The 20,528-nt window shown below is 46.8% G+C and overlaps 1 protein-coding gene across 1 annotated transcript in view; it reads right to left on the bottom strand.

The window, feature by feature from the left end:
* LOC310664765 (BOS complex subunit NOMO1-like) overlaps nt 1-20,528 on the bottom strand; it is a 34,196-nt gene that overhangs the window by 3,650 nt on the left and 10,018 nt on the right. The window contains exons 12-26 of the mRNA XM_083414314.1: nt 20,422-20,527; nt 19,598-19,739; nt 19,138-19,269; nt 17,790-17,926; nt 16,763-16,850; nt 16,025-16,088; nt 13,104-13,199; nt 11,495-11,704; nt 10,593-10,675; nt 9,269-9,428; nt 7,788-7,914; nt 7,381-7,494; nt 4,779-4,906; nt 4,403-4,544; nt 2,324-2,407 (exon numbers count right to left, since the gene is read on the bottom strand). Of these exons, the coding sequence (XP_083270440.1) occupies nt 2,324-2,407; nt 4,403-4,544; nt 4,779-4,906; nt 7,381-7,494; nt 7,788-7,914; nt 9,269-9,428; nt 10,593-10,675; nt 11,495-11,704; nt 13,104-13,199; nt 16,025-16,088; nt 16,763-16,850; nt 17,790-17,926; nt 19,138-19,269; nt 19,598-19,739; nt 20,422-20,527 (1,813 nt within the window). The remainder of the gene's footprint in view (nt 1-2,323; nt 2,408-4,402; nt 4,545-4,778; nt 4,907-7,380; nt 7,495-7,787; nt 7,915-9,268; nt 9,429-10,592; nt 10,676-11,494; nt 11,705-13,103; nt 13,200-16,024; nt 16,089-16,762; nt 16,851-17,789; nt 17,927-19,137; nt 19,270-19,597; nt 19,740-20,421; nt 20,528) is intronic.

The following is a 20,528-nucleotide window of genomic DNA, read 5'->3' as shown; positions in this document are numbered from 1 at the left end:
GGTGGGGGGGGGGGGAGGTTCCTTTAACACCGGCCAGATGGAAGGCTTCGGATTAAATATGCTGCTCATATCAGCTCTCTGATCAGCTCCCTCGGCCGTAAAAATGAACATTCACGCTGCAGTTCAGGCACTGCTGAAAAATATGTCCTCCTTCGTGTATTGGGGGGGGGGGGAGGCCATGCACAAATCAGCTTTTTTGGAGAAGAACCAGCTATGAGTTCCCTGAAATGTATTCCTCAGACTCAAATCCTAAAACCGAAATAAGGAATTAGGCAGCAATTGCCGGTGATTTCCCCATCTCTGATTCCATCACAAAAGTGCAGTGATTTAGAATGCTAAAGCGAAAGAATGATACTCCCTTAATGCTAGAACCCAAACGATACGATTGTCTGTGATCATAAAATAGTAGTTGTTGACGCAGAACATGAAGTATAGAATTTGTTATTGCTGGACTTGGTGATTGTCACCAACGTGGATGTCTTTTAAAGGGCATTGATTCATGGAGAAGAGGCATACCAATGGCCGTCAGCCACAATGGCTACACAGGAAGCTGCCTTATCACAACTCAGCAGATTAGTCCACCTGGGACAGTCTTGTCCACATGGGCTGGCAGCAGGGTTTCACAGAGTGGGGTGTCTCCCAGCCCTACCTGGAGATCCAACTTGGGACCTTCTTAGATGAGAAGAGCAACTGCTGGAACAGGCCAACCAGGTGCCTGCAGGAAGGCTGCAACCAAGATCTCAGTGCAACAGCGCTCTCCCTGCTTGTGACGCCCCACAGGTGGTATTCAGAGGCACAGTGACTCTTGACAGTGGAGGCAGAACTTTCGTCACCATGGCTAGTGGATACCAGCAAGCTCAGCCTCCCTAAATCTGTCTAATCCTTTTCTAAAGTGATACGAATTGGTGGCCGCTGCTGCATCACGCGGGAGCGGATTTCAAAACTGCTGCAATGCACCTTGAGACAGCAGGGAGGAGGAGGAGGATATAAACAGAACAGTGATTTCATCTCCCTCTGCCAGAACGGGTAATTTTTTAGACCAGAGGTCCCCCAACCTCTGCTCATGGGTTATGGGTGAAGGGAGAATAAAATCCCCTTGCCCACTTTTGCCATGCATGATAAACCATTTTATAAACCTTGTGTCTCCCCCTCTTCCCCCCTGAGCTGCCTTTTCCCCCAAAACCAAAAAAGAAGACCCCAAACAACCTCAGTTCGAAGATTATAATTTTATTATTTATAACCCACCCAGATGACTGGGTTGCCCCAGCTACTCTGGGCAACTTCCAACAAATATAAACGCCTCATAAAACATCAAACATTAAAAACTTCCGTATACAGAGCTGCCTTCCAAAAGTGGTATAGTTATTTATCTCTGATGCTCTGATCTATTCTGCCTGCCCCTTATTCCTTACTCAGTGGGCCTCTGCAAATGACTAGCTTCCCAAACAGCGATTATAAATGGTCTGTATAATTCCTGATGTTTCTCCCTCCCTCTCTCTTTTTATGGTCTGAAAACTCTGCATGAAACTAAATAGACCGTGAATCCAGTAGTCCAAAAACTGTCTTGTTGCTTGACCAGCCTGAACAGAAGCCTCTTGCATGGAAAAACTGTTTGGATGCAGAAATACAGTCTTTCCTTGCTAGTGACCTGTGAAACCATCTCCCCCGCCCCTGTCCTTTGGTGTCCATTTAAGTTGGCTTCTGTGGAGTGGCCTTATTATGCCAGTTAAGTAGATGCTGGGAGAGGATTCTGTCCATTGTAGCAAAAGCAGAGCCCCGAATGCACTCAGAGTCTAAGATCAGGCTTCCCCAACCTGCTGCCCTCTAGATGTTGGTGGACACTTGAGTGCATCCAGCCCAGCCGGTGTGGCCGATTGTCAGGGATGAGAATGGCTGGGAATCCAAAGTGATTTGGGTTGTAGGCACTAGGTTTGAACTTAAGAGTTATGCCCACTGAAATGACTGGACCGTAGTCATCTTTATTCCTTTCGATGGGTTTACATGGAATAGCCCTGGATACAACCCTTGGAAGTCATCCAGGACCCATCCACACAGAACATTTAAAACAGTATTGTAACACTTTAAACTGCTTTGGCTTCCCCGCAAAGAATCCTGGAAGTGTAGCTTGGGAAGAGTGCTGAGAGATGTCAGGAGATCTCCTATTCCCCTGACAAGAGTTAGAATTCCTGGAATAGTTTATCAATCCCTCTTCCCAGTGAACTGTGGTGTGATTCTGCTTTTAAAACATATATACTGTGCTGTTATGGGTAGCAGTATTCCCTTAACCCAGAAAATCAGACCTTTGGTTCCAAGGGCAGCTTACCTCGATTGCAAAGTGCTGCGGAAGGGCTCTTTCGATGTGATCGTTGCCTTCAGCCTTCAGCTGGATGTGATACACACAGGCCGGCTTAAAAGAAAAAGGAAGAGGATCAATCCGAAGTGACATTTATTTAAACAATACCGTAAAGGGGGGAAACCCAATGATTCCAATTCTTAACAACCAATGACAGCCATCAGGTTTCTACCCAAAACATAACTGAAGAAACTCAAATTTCTCACGGCCATCCAGAGTTTTTGGGGAAGGGGCAGAGCACCTGCTTGGCAATCGGAAGGTTGTAGGTTCAATCCCTGGCATCTCCAAGTTGGGCTGGGAGAGGCAATTGGAAATACTGGCTGGAAGCCCTAATTCTTCAAGGGATGAGACTGAGCGAATTGGTTGAAACTGAGCTCCACCCACACGACACATTTAAAGCACTAAGATACCACAGTCAGGGATCCACTTTCAGAATCCTGGAAACTGCAGTTTGCAAGTGTGAAGGGAGTTGTTGTTAGCAGAGCCCTATTCCCGCCCCCTCAGAGCTACAGTTCCCAGAGTTCACAGGGAAGAGGGAGTGACTGTCAAACCACTCTGGGAACTGTAGCTCTGTGAGGGGACAACTCTCAGCACCCTTAACAAACTACTACCCTTAACATAATACAGGCAACTCGGCCCTCCAGAGGTTTGGGGACTACAACTCCCATGATCCCTAGCTAACAGGACCAGTGGTCAGGGATGGTGGGAATTGTAGTCCCAAAATATCTGGAGGGCCGAGTTTGAGGGTGCCTGACAAAATACTTTTGAGGGAAGCCATGGTAGCAGAGAATCAAAGTTTGAAGGGATCCTGAGGATCACCTCAGGGATATGCAGCTGCCCCATCTGGGATGCAAACCTGCAACCTTGGCGTTATCAGTACCATGCTCTAACCAACGGAGCTATCCAGGCCTGGATACTGCTTTGAATGCATAGTGCAGATGGAGTCTTAGCCAGGCACAAATCAAGTGGTCTAAAAATCAATCCCTCTTCCCAGGGAACTCTGGGAATGGTAGCTCTGTGAGGGAAGAAGGGGTCTCCTAACCACTCTCAGCACCCTTCAGAAAACTACAGTTCCCATGATTCTTTTGGGGGAAGCCATGGCTGCTTAAAGTGGTCTGATACTGCTTGGAATGAACAGTGGCGGCATTTTTTCGTCTCCGCCAAGCTAAGCAGTTGGCTCCTTACCTCTCTTGCCCTGACCTAGCCACTGTGATCCACGCGACGGTCACCTCAAGACTAGATTATTGTAACTCACTCTACGTGGGGCTGCCTTTGAGACTGACCCAGAAACTCCAGCAGGTGCAGAATGCCGCGGCAAAACTCCTTACGGGGCCCTTCGCTGCAGGATCACATTCACCCAGTGCTATACCAGCTGCACTGGCTCCCGGTGGAATGCAGGATCAGGTTCAAAGTGCTGGTTTTAACCTTTAAATCCCTATACAGCCTAGGACCCTCATACCTATGGGACCGCCTCTCCTGGTATGTTCCATGGAGGACCTTACGGTCTTCATCAAAAACATCCTGGAGGTCCTGGGCCACAGAGAGGTTAGGCTGGCCTCAACCAGGGCCAGGGCTTTTTCGGCTGTGGCTCCTATCTGGTGGAACGCTCTGTCACAAGAGACTAGGGCCCTGCGGGACTTGACATCTTTCCGCAGGGCCTGCAAGACAGAGCTGTTCCACCAGGCCTTTGGCCAAGGCACAGCCTGACCCCCTCCTTTGGTAATTCTTCACAGAACTTCACAGCCCAATGGTTGCCATCAATTTGATTTGAACTGATTTTATAATGAATTGGTTTTAGAATGCTATATTATTTTATTGTTGTTAGTTGCTCTGAGCCCAGTTTCGGCTGGGGAGGGCGGGATATAAATAAATTATGATTATGATTATGATTATGATTATTATCATCATCATCATCATCATCATCATCATCAGTGCAGATGCAGCCTTGGAGAAACCAACGATTGGACCTTCTGCATACAGGGCTGTGTGCTGTCAATTATTGGAAATCAAACATCAGCCCTCCAGGTTCACGCCTGTGCAGGTTCTTACCAGCAGCCCCCGCAGCCTGAACTTGCCCTCTTCATCCGTCACAGTGTCTTCTCCATACACTCCGCACTCTCCCTGCCCAACGGCTTCCACTGAAATGCCTTGCTCCGGTTCACCATTTAGAGAAGAAACAGTACCGTAGCAGCTGAAGAAAAGAGAATGAAAGAGTGCTCAGTTTCCGTGGGGAGGAGGCTGGGAGGAACGCGAACTCTATGGGGGGGGGGGAGAAACATTCGGCAGGGGAGGGAGGGAGTGGGGAGTTTGCAAGGGAGGTAGGGCATCTGTGCGGGCCATACGCAAAGCCTGCAGTCGACCCCACGCAAGGCAAAATTTGCCCAATGGCATTTTTAAAATAGAGGGGCATCTCACGTCTACCAACCTGTACGCTGTCCTGTAACCAACTATTGTGATCTTCAGGTTTTGCCCTTCCTGCACTTCGATCATTTGAGACGAGGGCTCAAAGCGGAATTCCTTCATCATGGGCTTGAAATAGTACTGCCCTGGGCTCTGCAAGAGGCATCAAACAAGGGGCCGTTATTTCACTCTAGTAATAAGAGGCGTGTTGCCTCTGAGCAGGAGGGGAGGCAGCGTAATTTAATGGCCTAGCGGTCTTTTTCGAAGAGCAGCTTATGCAGAAGCCGAGACAAAGCACCGCGGCACTTTCGCCCCCCTTTGTCTTCTGGGCTTGCAGGAGACGATCCGCTTCCGGCCAAGCCTTATGAACTAAGCCCTGGGAGGACGCGCTGGGATTTCGAGATCAAAGCCAGCATGTAGCAAAAGAGAAATGTGTCCTTGCCTGGCTCCGGCAAGCGTTGAGTGCCCAGGAGATTAGAGGTTTATAGAACAGCAAGGCTAAAGACGGATCTTTCAAACTCCTACAAGCTATTTCATATACAGGAGTTCATTCAGACACTCACAGGGAACAAGCTCTCCCTCATCGCTCATGGGTACATCGTCTATGAGGTACCATATTTTTCGATCTATAAGACGCACCAGACCCACCTAGTTTTTGGAGGAGGAAAACAAGGAAAAAAATATTCTGAATCTCAGAAGCCAGAACAGCAAGAGGGATCGCTGCGCAGTGAAAGCAGCAATCCCTCTTGCTGTTCTGGCTTCTGGGATAGCTGCACAGCCTGCATTCACTCCATAAGATGCACACACATTTCCCCTTACTTTTGAGGAGGGAAAAAGTGAGTCTTATAGAGCAAAAAATACGGTATATCTGTGAGGTTCGAATACATCTACCTGGCATAAGGCAGCTTCCTATAGGATGCAGGAAGCTAACAAAGTGGATCGGACCATTAAGAACAAAAGAGCCTGCTGGATCAGGCCAATGACCCATCTGGTCCAGAATCCTATTCCCACAGATGCCTATATGAAGTCCACAAGCAGGACCTCTCCCCTCTTCCAGCCACTGTTATTCAGAAGCATTTCTGCCTTTGACAGTGGAGGCAGAACATAGCCTGCTCCTCCAGGAATTCGTCTCATCCTCTTTCAAAAGCCACCCATGCTGGTGGCCATCTCTGCCTTTTCTGGGAGCAAAGTCAACAGTTTGAATATGCGCCGAGTGAAGAAGTCCTTTCTTTTACCCGTTCAGAATCTTCTCAAGTCCAGCTTCACTGGACGTCATTCCTGTGTTAGGAGAGAGGGAGAAAAAACTTTTCTCCAGACGCTTTCTCTATGCTGTGCATAATTTCACACACTTCTATCCTGTCGCCCCTCACTTGCCTTTTCTCAAAACCAGTGGTTCTCAAGCTTTTTTTTTTTCCTGGGCCAGAATAAAAATTTGCTCGCATCACACCAAACTTTGTACTGATATGGAATACATTGCAAAACAAAAAGAAACAACTCCTAGCAGTGTGTGATTTATAACATACAACACAACTGCTTTATAATATAATCATGGGACACCCAGAAAGTACAAAACGGTGCAACTACATAAGAACACAAATCATTTCCAAAATATAATTATAAACGAGCCTCTTACATATGTACCTTAAGTATCGATACAAATTCAATGAGAGGTATGAGCTGGCCTGGCTTTCACCAGGTATATACCATTTATATTGGGTCTAATTTGAGACAAACTCTCATCTCCCCATCAACACAAATAAGCCTTTCTCTTCCCTGATCCTTCATATTTGTCAGAGTTGAAAACCCTTGTTCAAAAAAACATGTCATTGAGAAATATAGAAGAATAGACAATGCTCTTGAAGAGGGGAACGGATACTATACTATAGTACAATGACCCATTTGAATGTTTCTTTGATTGTCCTTGGAGTCCTGTGTGATGTCAGCTGTCGGGAGCTAAGGACTGAAAGCGAACCCCATTGGGATTGACTGCACTAGGGGGTTCCCCAATGGAAACTCCCTGGTGCAGCCAAAGGAGTCCCCGACACAGAGCCCCGCCTCCTCCATCTGCAGGTGTGGTTTGGGTTCAAACCACACCTATGTAAGGACTTCAAAAGGGGCTCACTGTGAAGCCACTTTAAGCCAGGCACAGGCAAACTCGGCCCTTCAGATGCTTTGGGACTACAACTCACATCATCCCTAGCTAACAGGACCAGTGGTCAGGGATGGTGGGAATTGTGGTCCCAAAACATCTGGAGGGCCGAGTTTGCCTATGCCTGCTTTCAGCTCTCGACAAAGTTGGCCCACAGGAGGTGGAGCCCAGTTCCCTGGTCTATGTACAGTGGTACCTCGGGTTAAGAACTTAATTCCTTCTGGAGGTCTGTTCTTAACCTGAAGCACCACTTTAGCTAATGGGGCCTACCGCTGCCGCTGCACCGCCGGAGCACGATTTCTGTTCTCATCCTGAAGCAAAGTTCTTAACCCGAGGTACTATTTCTGGGTTAGCAGAGTCTGTAACCTGAAGCGTATGTAACCAGAGGTACCACTGTATCATCATCATCATCACCATCAGGCCTCTAATGATTTTTCAGAGAGCAGATCCAAAAGAACAGTTGTGGACGTAAGCCTACCAAGTTGGGGAAAGTCAGCATTCCGTTGTCCTGAGTCAGGAGGTTTGAGCGAAAGACGCCTCCACTGAGGGACAGGAGGACTCCTGCAAGGGGATGGTCATCTTCTGATTTAATCTGTTTAAAATGAAAAAAAAAAGAAAAGCGATGCAATACCATGTACCCAATCAGCAGCTGACAACACAGTTTGAATAGCGCAGGTGTGTTACCCTCAGATAAATGGAGAGCCACCAAGCGAAGAGATGTATTCACCTCTTTGGCAATGGTTGGGAGAAATCTTTGGCCTCCCACAAAATTTGGCACCGTGTGTGCCTCATTCTCCTCAAGCAACGTTTCCGCCCTCTGCCCATGTGAATTCTCTAGAGAAGGAACAACTCTGCTGAGGTTCCAGGGGACTCGGAGGACGTTACCTCAAAAGTGACTCCGGCAAGAGCGAAAGCTTTGAAGTCCCCAATGGTCCCTTCCACGGCACTCAACACAAAGCCTTCTTTCTGAGCGGTGACAGTGTATTCCAGGTCACTGTGAAGAGGCCCCACGCTGCAAAAAGAAAGGGAACGTAAGAACATAAGAGCCTGTTGGATCAATCCAAAGACCCACCTAGTCTGGCATCCTGTTCTTGGTATCCGTCCAGACGCCTGTAGGAAACCGCCAAGCAGGACCAGAACACAAGAGTACAAGAGGGAAACAGTGGCATGGGCAGGAATTTACCAGCCACAACACTGTCCGAAGGCCTCTGGTTTAAAGGGAATCCCAAGGCAGTCAAATGATCACGGTATCCCTATACAGAAAAGTGAGGAGGAATTAAAGAACCCTTTTTGAGGGTGAAAGAGGAGAGCGCAAAATATGGTCTGAAAGTCAACATCAAAAAAACGAAGATCATGGCCACTGGTCCCACCGCCTCCTGGCAAATAGAAGGGAAAGAAATGGAGGCAGTAAGAGATTTTACTTTCTTGGGCTCCATGATCACTGCAGATGGTGACAGCAGCCATGAAAATAAAAGACGCCTGCTTCTTGGGAGAAAAGCAATGACAAACCAAGAACAGCATCTTAAAAAGCAGAGACATCACCTTGCCAACAAAGGTCCGTATAGTTAAAGCTATGGTTTTCCCAGTAGTGATGTATGGAAGTGAGAGCTGGACCATAAAGAAGGCCGATCGCCGAAGAATTGATGCTTTTGAATTCTGGTGCTGGAGGAGACTCTTGAGAGTCCCATGGACTGCAAGAAGATCAAACCTATCCATTCTGAAGGAAATCAGCCCAGAGTGCTCACTGGAAGGACAGATCCTGAAGCTGAGGCTCCAATACTTTGGCCACCTCATGAGAAGAAAAGACTCCCTGGAAAAGACCCTGATGTTGGGAAAGATGGAGGGCACAAGGAGAAGGGGACGGCAGAGGACGAGATGGTTGGACAGTTTTCTCGAAGCTACGAACATGAGTTTGACCAAACTGCAGGAGGCAGTGGAATCCAGGAGTGCCTGGCGTGCTCTGGTCCATGGGGTCACGAAGAGTCGAACACGACTAAACAACAACAACAATCCCTATACAGAACTGTTTTTTTTTTTTGTCCTACAAAGAGCCTCAGCTTCCAACTCTTTGCCCGGGGCCATATGTTCGAAAGCCCTGCTTTGCAGATCTGGGCAGGTTAACCCTAGAAGATGTCAGGTGAGATTTGGGGGGGGACGGGGAATCTGCCTTGTATGGGAATGACCTCCCTGCCCCTCCTCTGAGAAACAACAACAACAACAACCAGTCCTGAGGATCAAGGGACCCTTAGAAACTGTGCAAAAGGAGGACAGCCAGCCAAACTGCAGACATGCTCTCTGGTAAGAGCAGATGTACCTGGAGTTGGCCTCTGGACCCAAACCCCTGGGAACTGGCCGTAAGGGCTTACCTGTATGAACCTTTGTCGTCTGTGAAAACCGTGATGAGTGGCGACGGTGCTCCCTTTTCGCTAATGACGATCTCGACACCCTCCAGCTCGGGGTGGATTTGCCCTTCCAGGAACAAGCCTGCTTTGCCATGTATTTCTATCAGCTTTCCGGGGCAGCTCTCTTAAATTGAGGAGGAGAAGGAAAAGAGAGAGGAAAGTTAGGGATTTAAAAATTATGGAAACTCTCTAACTCCCTCCCAGGGGGAGATCATTTCATCCTCTTATTATCTTCTGCGAGATGGTGAACAGCTTTTTTAATTATTTCTTTTTGTTTAGGAAGGCCTCTGGACCATAAATGGCCACATGCTTTTTCGATTATCATTGCCAAAGCTGAATTACTGTTGCTTCTAATGGTTGCTGTATTTTGACCTTTTCCCTCTGATCTGCTAGATCAGGCCAAAGGTCCATCTCATAGAATCGGAAGGGACTTGCCTAGGGTCACCTAGAACCAACTAGAACCAACTAGGAATCACAGCTAGAGGATCCCTGGCAGGTGGCCACCCAACTTCTGTTTAAAAGCCTCCAATGAAGGAGAGGAAATCCATCCACTGTTGAAGAGTTCTTTCCAGCAGAAAGTTCTTCCTAATGCTTATTTGGAATCTCCTTTCCTGCAACTTTAATCCACTGGTTCAGGTCCTGCCCTGTGGATGTCGCGAATTCTCCGCGGCGCTTTAGCAGAAATGCTCAGAGTTCCAGGTTCTTCAGTGTGGTGCAGTATATTTATTGTGAGGTATATACAGTATATACAAATGTACACAATAATCTACAGGCTATAATACACGAGCAGTTCATACAGTCAAACAGGGTACCTGGCTGCACCTTAAGGCAAATAGAACGACCTTTCTATCTCTCTCTCTCTTACTGCTGGACAGGTTTCCCCTTTAAACCGATGACAGCCAATCAACTGACAGCACATTACTGCTGAGTCTTTCTGACTCAGCACTTCCATAGAAAGTTTTGCAGGCTGATTGCATCAGCCAGTTGCCTCAGCTAGCAAGCTCAAGCCTGCAGACTTACTATTCTGTGAATTCCAACCGTGGAGAAGCAGGTCCACTGTCCTGTTCTCACAGTGGCCAAGCAGAGGCCCCTGGGGAGCCAGTGGAAGCCTGCTGCTTTAGTGTTTTATCTCTGCTTTGCTGCATTAACGGCACTGGCCCCTTCCTTTTACAGCCTCCTAGTCCAACACTCCCTGATTCAGCCGCTGTCCCAGACTTAGTCGCTCGACCCACGGGGCTGTGCAGATCCACCAGCAACTTCCCAGCGCTGAGCTACAGCCAAGATTTACCTCCACTGACAACCGTTTCTATTGAAGGCGGGTAGAAAAGGAGCTCTTTTGAGGATGGCGTCACCGTGATTTTCTCCCCAGACCTGGAAAAAGAACCATAAAAGAACATGGGAGCTGGAACTGTACGGTTGAGTCCAAACAGCTGTCTCAAGATGGACAATGCTAAAGGACGGATAACCTTTCTCATCCTGAGGGTTGCATTCCCTCCTGGGCGGGGCCAGAAGGAAAAGGGGGTGGAGCAACAAACACAAATTTAAACTTTATACAATAGCCTGGATTTTGCACACATTCAAACACCCCTCTATGATCTCCATCCCGGAAAGCAAGAGGCACAATCAGAATTCAAGGGCAAATCCAGAAAGCCTGCCTGCCTTGGGAATGGGGCCACCACAAAAGAGGCGATGCCAAAGGGTGCCGTCCCTTTGGGGGTGACACTTCGGGAGGGAGGAATGAGGGCATGGACCGGCCCCCCTGTGGTATGGTTAATCTTTTTAAGGGGGGCAGGGATGTTTCAAATGCTTCTTTGATTGCCGAGTGCATTTTTATAAGTCGTATATGCTAGTACTGTTAATCGTTTTAATTATTTTTATTATGTATTTTGAGTTTTCTACATTGTAAGTTTATGTTGTCAGCCACCCCGAGACCTACAGCTACAAATAAAGTGGTATACAAATTTAATAAATAAATAAAACACTTGGGTGCAAAGCAAGGTCAGGGAAGGGTGAGACCTAGCAAGAGTGCCAAGGGCCAAACAGACAGACCTGAAGCGCTACATTTGGCCCCTGAGGCCTGAAATTCCCAACCCCGTGTGCTGAAGCCTGAAGAGACAGCAGTTCAAACTTTCCTCAAAAGCTTCTATAACAACAAGGAAAAGGACTTCTCTGGGCAGAAGACGAACGCACCTTGCCCAGTAGGAAAACTCGTAGTGGAACGGCCCTTGTAGTTCCTCCACCATTTCCTGGACTGGAGGCTCAGATCCTTCCTCTTCCGGGCCTTTCTTCTCCCTCTCCTGCCTGCGAGCCTCGATCTCGGCCAGCTGCTGCTCCCGACGCAGCTCCTGCTGAGATTTCAGGGGGCCAAGCACCAGGTCGGGTTCGCTGTCGATCGAGGATCTGAGAAAACAAAACAAGAGAATGAATCGTCTGAATGCAAAACTGGCAGGGGAAATGGCCACCAAGGGGAAGATATGAAAGGGCCCCTTCATTTTGTTCATCGGGGGCATAAAACGGGATCAGGGAACCTGCAACCCTCCAAACGTTGGTGGACTACAGCTCCCATCATTCCTGACCACTGGACATGCAGGCTGTGGTCTACTGGATCTGTAGACCAGAAACACCTGGCCATGGGTTCTCCATCGCTGGGACAGAGGATCCTTTTGGATGGCCTGGGGCATGTTCAGGCTCAGCACCTGGTAGACCAATTTCTGCCCAAGAGACTGGGTGGCTGCCAGCACTCCATAAGATGCAGTACTGAGCTAGGCAGACCAGCAGTCTGATCCACAGCATACAATTTTAAAGCATTCTTATGCCATTTTCAACAGTCACGGAGAATCCCCAGGACTTTAACAAAGTACAGCTCCCAGGATTCTCCACAACGGTTTACAGTTGCGCAGGAATGCTTCAAATGCATAGTGTGGGTGTGGCCTAGGATATCTCCCTTAGCTTCTGAGATGCCTCGGTTCTCAAACTTAATCCGTTCTGGGAGTCCGTTCAACTCCCCAAACTGTTCGAAAACCAAGGCATGGCTTCCGATTGACGCAGGAGCTTCCTGCACTCAAGCAGAAGCAACAGAGGATGTTCAGCTTCCAAAAAACGTTCGCAAACCGGAACACTTACTTCCGAGTTTGCGGCGTTTGGGAGCCAATTTGTTTGGCAACTAAGCCATTCGAGAACCAAGGTACGACTGTAGTTCACAAGTTGTGCAAGGTTGAAGCGCATGATGACGACCACCACCCTCAAAGAGGGCACTCTAGTGCTGTAGGCCCTGAAATATGAAACAGCCATCGTGCTCTCTAGAGCAGTAGAGTCTTAGAATCATAGAACTATACACTTGGAAGGGACCATCAGGGTCATCTAGTCCAACCCCCTGCAATGCAGGAATCTTTTTTGCCCAACATGGGGCTTAAACCCACGGCCCTGAGATTAAGAGTCTCAGGGGCCACTTCTAATCCGAACACGCATTTGGGGATCCATTTCTTGATCTTTTGTCATATATCTGAATGTGGTAGGTTGTGCCCTGTGGATCAGGCTGTGACCCACCAGTTGAAGACCAGTGCTTTTGAGCAGACAGTGGGCATATCTTTTCGAGCTCTACAGAGATTAGGCGCACAACTGTTTCAACTCAGGGATGTCCCATAGAATAAAGGATACGTGGACCTTTTGGAAACTTCTACACGTGTAAAAAGAAATACCCTTTTCCTAAGCATCTGCAACCCACTAGCCACACAAGACAATGAACGTTTGTTAAAACTTGGTAATTCAAGGGTAGTCTTTGCAACCCCAAAGTTCTTACTTTATGGTAACCATCACATCCATCAATTTATCGGCTGTTATAGTTCCAAGGACGTGGTGACGGATCGCAGTCAGCGTCAGTATACTCGGAGCAGACCTGGAACCAAAAAGAGGGAGAGGGCACTTAAAATCTATCCCAACAACCACCTTTTGCTTTCCATCCCACTCTATGAAAGGAATAGGATTTTCAGCCATTTGCATTTGGCTTTGGGTTGTAAAACGGTTGAGGTTTACTTAAAGACTCTCATGCATAGCTGGGTCAACAGCTAAGGCTAAATGTTTAAGGGACGTTTAGCTCAAGATGTTCCACACTGGAGGGTCGAAAATTCAGCAGTTAAGGGGAAATAGAAGCCTAAATAGGAATCTACACTCTGTCTGACTAGCTAAAAGATTGGGAAGAGGATTGAAAATATTGTATATAAGCAAGAATTGGAAAACAGGGTGGTTAATTGAAGAGGGAAATGTTTCTGGAGGCAGATAGCTGAAGAAGTTGAGTAGCAAAAGTGCTGAACCACTTTAAGAGACTTGAAACACACTGGCATGTTTAGGGAAACCAACTAGAATGGGGACTGACAATATGTTTATTTCAGATTATCAGTCTCTTTGCCCTATAACTATTATAAGTTCACTCCCATCGTCGTGATATAACAGCCTCCAGAGGTGGAAAGATGGCCGCAATCTAGGGCTTGTCATTTAAGATATCACAACAACCTCTAAATGGCTCAGCACCGCCTCTCCCCTTATAAACCAATCAGAGGCCCTTCTTCATGTGTCTCCTCCATGAGAGGTCCAGAGGGTGACAACATGAGAACAGGCCTTTTAATGCAGTGGTCCCGTTTGTGGAATGCTCTCTTCAGGGAGGTTCACCTGGGGCCTTCATTCCATATCTTTAGGAACTAGGCGAAAATATTCCTCTTCAACCAGGCTTTGGGCCGATTAATCTTCGACAGATTTTTAAATGTGTTTATGGGAAGGAGTGGTATTGTTTCGCTGTTTTCATTTCAACTATTTATTTGTGCTTTTACCGCGTATTTTTTTTCTTGTGACCTGCCCTGAGATCTTATAATGAAGCGTGGTATAGAAGTCTAATAAGAAGAAGGAAAATTTCCGCAAGTGTGTTGTGGTGCAATGTCTGAACTGAGGTCACAGGAAGAGAGATTCATTAATGCAAACCGCAGGGGTGAGCAGAACCCATTTGGGGACTACACTGACGAACATCCCTCTAATAATATTGGCTAAACATTCCCTCTAATGCCAATCATGTCAATGTCTTATATGCCTTGTTTTAATCTTCTACGGTGGAAGTTTTCAGAGAAATCAACCTGTCAAATATGACAATTTGAAATGGCATATTTATAAAGCATGTTCCTAGGATCTTTCCCTCCCCCCGAAAAAAGTGGATTAGTTTACCCATGTGTGGGCTACATGAATATTGTTCTGATCAACATTCTTAAAAGTCAGTGTAATGTACTCCCTCTACTGGTGGTAAAAAAGAAAAGCTGCCATCAAATTAAGATTACAGCTGAAACTGTAATGGTCTTTTCCTGACAACCCTCTCCAGGCTGCGGTCATCCCTGCTGCTTGTGCACCTTTTTCTTCCACACTTTTCCCTTCCGCATAACTTTCCATTAATATGCTTTGAAACAGCACTTTGGGAACATCCAACTTCTTCTGCAATTACCTTTTGAGGCTTTTCCCTCCTTATGGAGGGTCTCAATGATAGCTTTCTGCACAACTGTCAGGTCAGCAGCCCTCCCCATGATTGTGCTTCCTACTGAACCAGACTGAGAGACCGTTTAAAGGCTCAGGAACCCATTGCAGGTGTTATGGATTGAATAGCTACTGCACCTTTTCACAATAATCTAATTTTCTGAGATTGTTAATTTGGGGTGTTCATCAGCTGTATGCCATAATCATCACAATTATAACAAATAAAGGCTTGGCATATCTTGTGTTGCATGTCATGAGTCTATCTCATATATTAGTTTTACCTTTAAGTTCAATTACTGAAATAAATGAACTTTTCCACGATATTCTAATTTTTCGAGTTTCACCTGTACATTTAAATAACATTTAAGTGGCCTTTAGATGCTCTAGCAGTGGCATGAGAGCTGCTTGCCCACACAACACAGTGCTGCTATAACACAGACTCATAGAACTGTAGAGTTGGAAGGGACCCTGAGGGTCATCTAGTCCAACCCCCTGCAATGCAGGAATCTCAACTAAACCATCCACAACAGATGGCCATCCAACCCCTGCTTAAAAATCTCCCAAGGAAGGAGAGTCTACCATGGGAGTCTGTTTCGCTGTCAAACAGCTCTTAGTGTCAGAAAGTTCTTCCTGATGTTTCATCAGAATCTCCCTTTTCGTAATCCATTGGTTCAGGTCCTAGCCTCTGGAGCAGGAGAAAACAGGCTTGCTCCATCCTCCATGTGACAGCCCTTGGGCCATTTGAAAACGGTTATCATAATGTGGCAGGACCTACAATTTGGCTCTCGCTGCCTACTAACATCAGGCAGGCAAGTAGGACCAAGCTTGGCCTGTAGGCCAAAAGTTCCCTACCACTGCTATAGGCAATACTGCACTGAATGGCCTGACTTTAACATGGCAGCTTCCTAGGCTCCAAACAGCCAGGTCCTTAGCATGCAAGTGTCACCCAGCTGAGATCAAGGAAGGCTGTCAGGTGCTAAGGACCTGCTTGCCTGGCTCCAACCAGGCAGTTGGTTGCTCATTCTTTAAGAGCACGACAGCGGAACTGTGCGATGAACCCATGGAAAAGCGGCTCCACCACAGCCTCTAGAAGCCCCAGAAACAGCTTCACAAATGTGAAGCCTCCTTCTAGTTTATCACATTTATCCATTGCAAATATTGCCGGTGAACATTTCCGCAAAGGTTACCAGCCAGCTGCTGCTTCATGCTTACGTATCATAGGTGTAATATTCGTGCTCAAAACGGTGGCAGGAACGGGGTGTGACTTCGTACACACCTGAAAATATCAAAGCGAGACACAGTTGCAATCCTGATTTCAGATTCTGAAGGTTCCTATACTTCAAAACTATATCACACTAGCAATTGCTGGCAACCTGAAACCTGCTGCCTAAACAAGAGGCTTGCCTAACAGAAGACACAACCTCACCAATTCTCTATCTCAGTGCAGATCGCATAGGTAGATAGGCACTCCTCCTACGCTCCATGGCCTCCCACCTGGTGCGCCCCCTACAGGACTGGTGAGGAATTCCAGGATGCACTTGTTTCCTCAAACTCAGGAGAAGGCACCCCAGGAAGGTTCTGGTTCTTGGTCTACTCCAACCTCAAATAACAACCCTGAAAGGGAGCCTGGCCCAAGGCAGCGATTGGCCTACAGTCATCCAGTGAACTTGGGGTTTCCCAGTCAATGTCCAATATACTAACCATCTTTTGCATGTTACCTGCCTATGGCTATCTGTTGATCCTACAATGTTGGATATTAGGCTAGGTGCTCCTGCTCTTTGGAGAATGGGGTAACCAGTACACCTTCCTGTATTTGTGGACTCACCTTGCAGTGGGGTGCAGCTTTGGGGGCTGTTATGGGAGCTGCACTTCAGAATTTACCACTATCTGTTGGGAACTCACACACAAACACATACACACAAGACCATTCATTTCCAATGAGACGCTTACCTGGCTTGGAGAGGCAGAATCTGTTCACGCCTTTGGAAAGGTTATAAATGCCAACGTTCTCAGGTCCATTCCCATCCTGATAAAACTCCTGATGACAAAAAACCCAAGCAGTCTATTAGCAGGCATTGAATCCCAATCTTTGAAGTTTCCAAGTCAGTTTTCAAACAACTACAGCAGTTTCCAATTCTGCCTCCAAAATTAAGTGGGAAAGGCAGTAAAGGCAAAGGACCCCTGGATGGTAAACTCCAGTCAAAGGCGACTATGGGGTTGTGGTGCTCATCTCGCTTTCAGCCCGAGGGAGCCGGCGTTTGTCCACAGACAGCTCTCCGGTTCATGTGGCCAGCATGACTAAACCACTTCTGGCACAACGGAACACCTTGACGGAAACCAGAGTATACAGAAATGCTGTCTACGTTCCCACCGCAGCAGTACCTATTTATTTACTTTCGAACTACAGTGGTACCTCACGTTAAGTACTTAATTCATTACGGAGGTCCGTACTTGACCTGAAACTGTTCTTAACCTGAAGCACCACTTTAACTAATGGGACCTCCCGCTGCTGCCGTGCCGCGAGAGCACGATTTCTGTTCTCATCCTGAAGCAAAGTTCCTAACCCGAGGTACCATTTCTGGATTAGCAGAGTATGTAACCTGAAGGGTATGTAACCTGAAGCGTATGTAACCCGAGGTACCACTGTACTAGGTTGGCAGGAGCTGGGACAGAGCAATGGGAGCTTACCCCATCGTGGGGATTCAAATCGTCGACTTATCTGCAAGCCCAAGAGGCTCAGTGGTTTAGGCCACAGTGCAACCAGCATCCCCCCCAGCAGTATAGAAATATATTACTTAAATCTTTAATTTGATATTTATGGGCAGCGGCTAGGTTGGTGATTACCAGATTTTGGAAGGGACTGGAAGGGGCAACTCTTATGGTCAATACTGAGTCTGGCTCTATAAGGCAGCTGCCTATGATGCTATGTTGTGGGGCAGTTCAGGCCAAAGAGAACACATATAAGCCGTGATCTCACCAAAGTGATTGCATGGGAAAGAGAACAGCGCAGCATATAGCCAGTCTGGCGGAACTCAATCCCCGACGCATCTTCTTCCAAAACCTCAAGTTCCAAGGATTTATTCTTCCAGCACCAGTCTTCACGGATGATGCTCACTTAAAAGAAAAAAGACAGACCGGTAAGGGGGAGGTGTCATGCCTGATGCTTAAAACGCAAGCAGTTAGACAAGCACAGAAGTCATCCGAACATTTTGTAAGCATTAGCATTTAAAAATAAGTCCGGATATGGAAGAACTGGGCATATTCAGCCAACGTGGCGCCCTCCAGATGTGGGAGGAACAGCCATTCCCATCATCCCTGACCATTGGCCATGCTGGCTGGGGCTTATGGGAGCTGGAGCCCATAAAAAATGGAGGGCACCACGTTGGCTAGCCCTGTTTGAAAAGGAAGTCTGCAAGACGTAAGGAACTTATATGCTTTCACCTGTGCATTCCCCACATTTCTCTCTCTATCTCTTTGGAATAAGAAGTACACAACAGGAATTGTACACATCAGACACAGAAACTAGGGGAAACTTCAGCGTGCAAGAGAACATGGGAAAGTTTCTTTTAAATAGGGTATTTCCTTCTGTTGTTTTTATAAGCAATTGTATTAAAATGATATTTTTTTTTGGAAAAATAACATTATGCTGCCCGGTTAAGGCATCTTTTAAAACGATTAACAGTGTGGTGGCAGTGCTTTATTTATTTATTTAATGGCATCTAGCATATTAAATTGATTAAACACTGAAGGCTGAACTTCAGTGGAGACATATCTTGTCCAAAAAGTGGGGTATCGTTTAGGGATTTTTGTTGGGGTCAAGAATAAATTTTGGGAGATTTTAATTCTGCTGTCCCATTGATATTATTTTTTCGCAGCTTTGTTTTTAGTTCTTATGTCTTATGTGGAGGTGGTTTAGTTTTGTTGTGTACATTTTGACATGCTTTTATTTATGGCTTACGACTGCTGTTATATATTTTTAAAATTATGAAACAAATGTTTTCATGTTGGAAGCTGCCTTGAGCATGGTCTTAACTCTGGAAAGGGAGCACAGAAATATATGATGATGGTGAAAAGTGGAGCATAAATATGAATGAGTAGCAAATTCTGGCACAATTTGAAACAGTGAAAAGGCAATAAACACCCCTGTGCAACCAGAATCCCTCTCTCCACATGCCCTCTCTTGGCCCCCAAAAAACTGCTCCAGAGGTTTTTGGGGTAATTAGGGAAGGCACGTAAGAAGATTAAGTTCCATTACACAGGTGGAAATCTTTGCAGTAGCGGACGACTTTGTTGCATCCAAACTAGAAGCCCTGCATTGTCCTTACTTTTATACTTTCCAGGTAGCACATTTTCAAACAAGAAAGTCACTGAGTTAGACTTTGCTGCAAGTTGAAGGCTACGTTTCTCCCCCTGCCGGTTCACAGACTGGAGTGTCACTGTCAATTCGCCACAAGCATCTGGGGGAAGACAAAAAGAGGAGAATGTGCAGATTTCAGATTGGCATGTTTATTCAGCAGCCTCCTAAGGACTTTTGGGAAGGGGGGGTGTCAGAGATTCCTAGAAATGGGAGGGGGGCAGAGGCTTGATTCAGATGTTAGCCTCTTGATGAGAAACAGCACTCATTTGAGAACAAACCTGGATCTACCAGCAAGCAGACACTCAACAAGAATTTGCAGCCAATCACATGGTTGCATCCAGCAAAGTTCTCCTCTGAAATTGGCTATTCCCACCAGACTATATGAGCAACCTAAGGCAACTATTTCCACCCGTCAGTGCAAATCTTACCCAAACAAGTGACTTTCCCCGAAATGGAGGCCAGAAACTGTGAGAAAGTCACGTCCAGCACTGGTTTGGAGGCAACCGTCACAGGAAATATCTTGGGTTTCAAAGCAAGGCCAGCTCTGGCTTCTGCCTCGGGAACGATCACCTACAGCAAAGAAAATAATGCTCAGAATTACTTCCTTGTGTGAAATGGAGCAACACAGATAAAAGACAACAGCTGCACCCCATTCGCTGAGCAGCAAAGGAGCAAGGAACTGGAAATATGCAAGGAGGTCACTGAGTATGCTTGCCAAGGCTGATGGGAGTTGTAGGCCACACTTCCCTCAGGCTGACCTTCTGATTGCTTCTGGGTGTAGCAATGAATGTCAATTTTCCCTTTGTGAAATAGCCTAGTTCAGGGTTTCCCAAATTTGGGTCTCTGGCTGTTTTTGGACTACAACTCCCATCATCCCTGGCTAGCAGGACCAGTGGTCAGAGACGATGGGAACTGTAGCCCAAAATCAGCTGGAGACCCAAGTTTGGGAAACCCTGGTCTAGTTTCTACACCCCCACCCCCACTCCTTTGCCCTCCAAGAGGCAAGAGAGAAGCATTATCAGAGTTCAAGGACACATTCCAGCCAGGGAAAAACTGGAGGTACAAAGCAGGGAAAGTAAAGGGTTCCAAGGGCCAGGTAGAGAAGGCTTGAGGGCCACATGTGGTCCCTGGGTCTCCCACTAAGGCCTAAGGTCTCCCACTGCTTTGAGAAACAGAAATCTGCTCCCAAGCTTCCAGATTTGATTGCTTTTACGAATTATTTCTTTTCTTAAGAGGTACTAGTTATTCTGACCTGAATGACATAGGCACCCGATTTTGCCTTGAAGCAGAAAGCACCGCGAGTGTCCGTTTCCGTAGTAACCATCAAGGTTTTATCCTTGTCTTGAGGCAACATCGTCA

This window comes from Podarcis tiliguerta (assembly GCF_965153285.1).
Source record: "Podarcis tiliguerta genome assembly, chromosome: 14".
Taxonomy (NCBI): Eukaryota; Metazoa; Chordata; class Lepidosauria; order Squamata; family Lacertidae; genus Podarcis; species Podarcis tiliguerta.
Note: the sequence above shows the minus strand (reverse complement) of the source record. Positions and strands in the feature narration are given on the sequence as shown.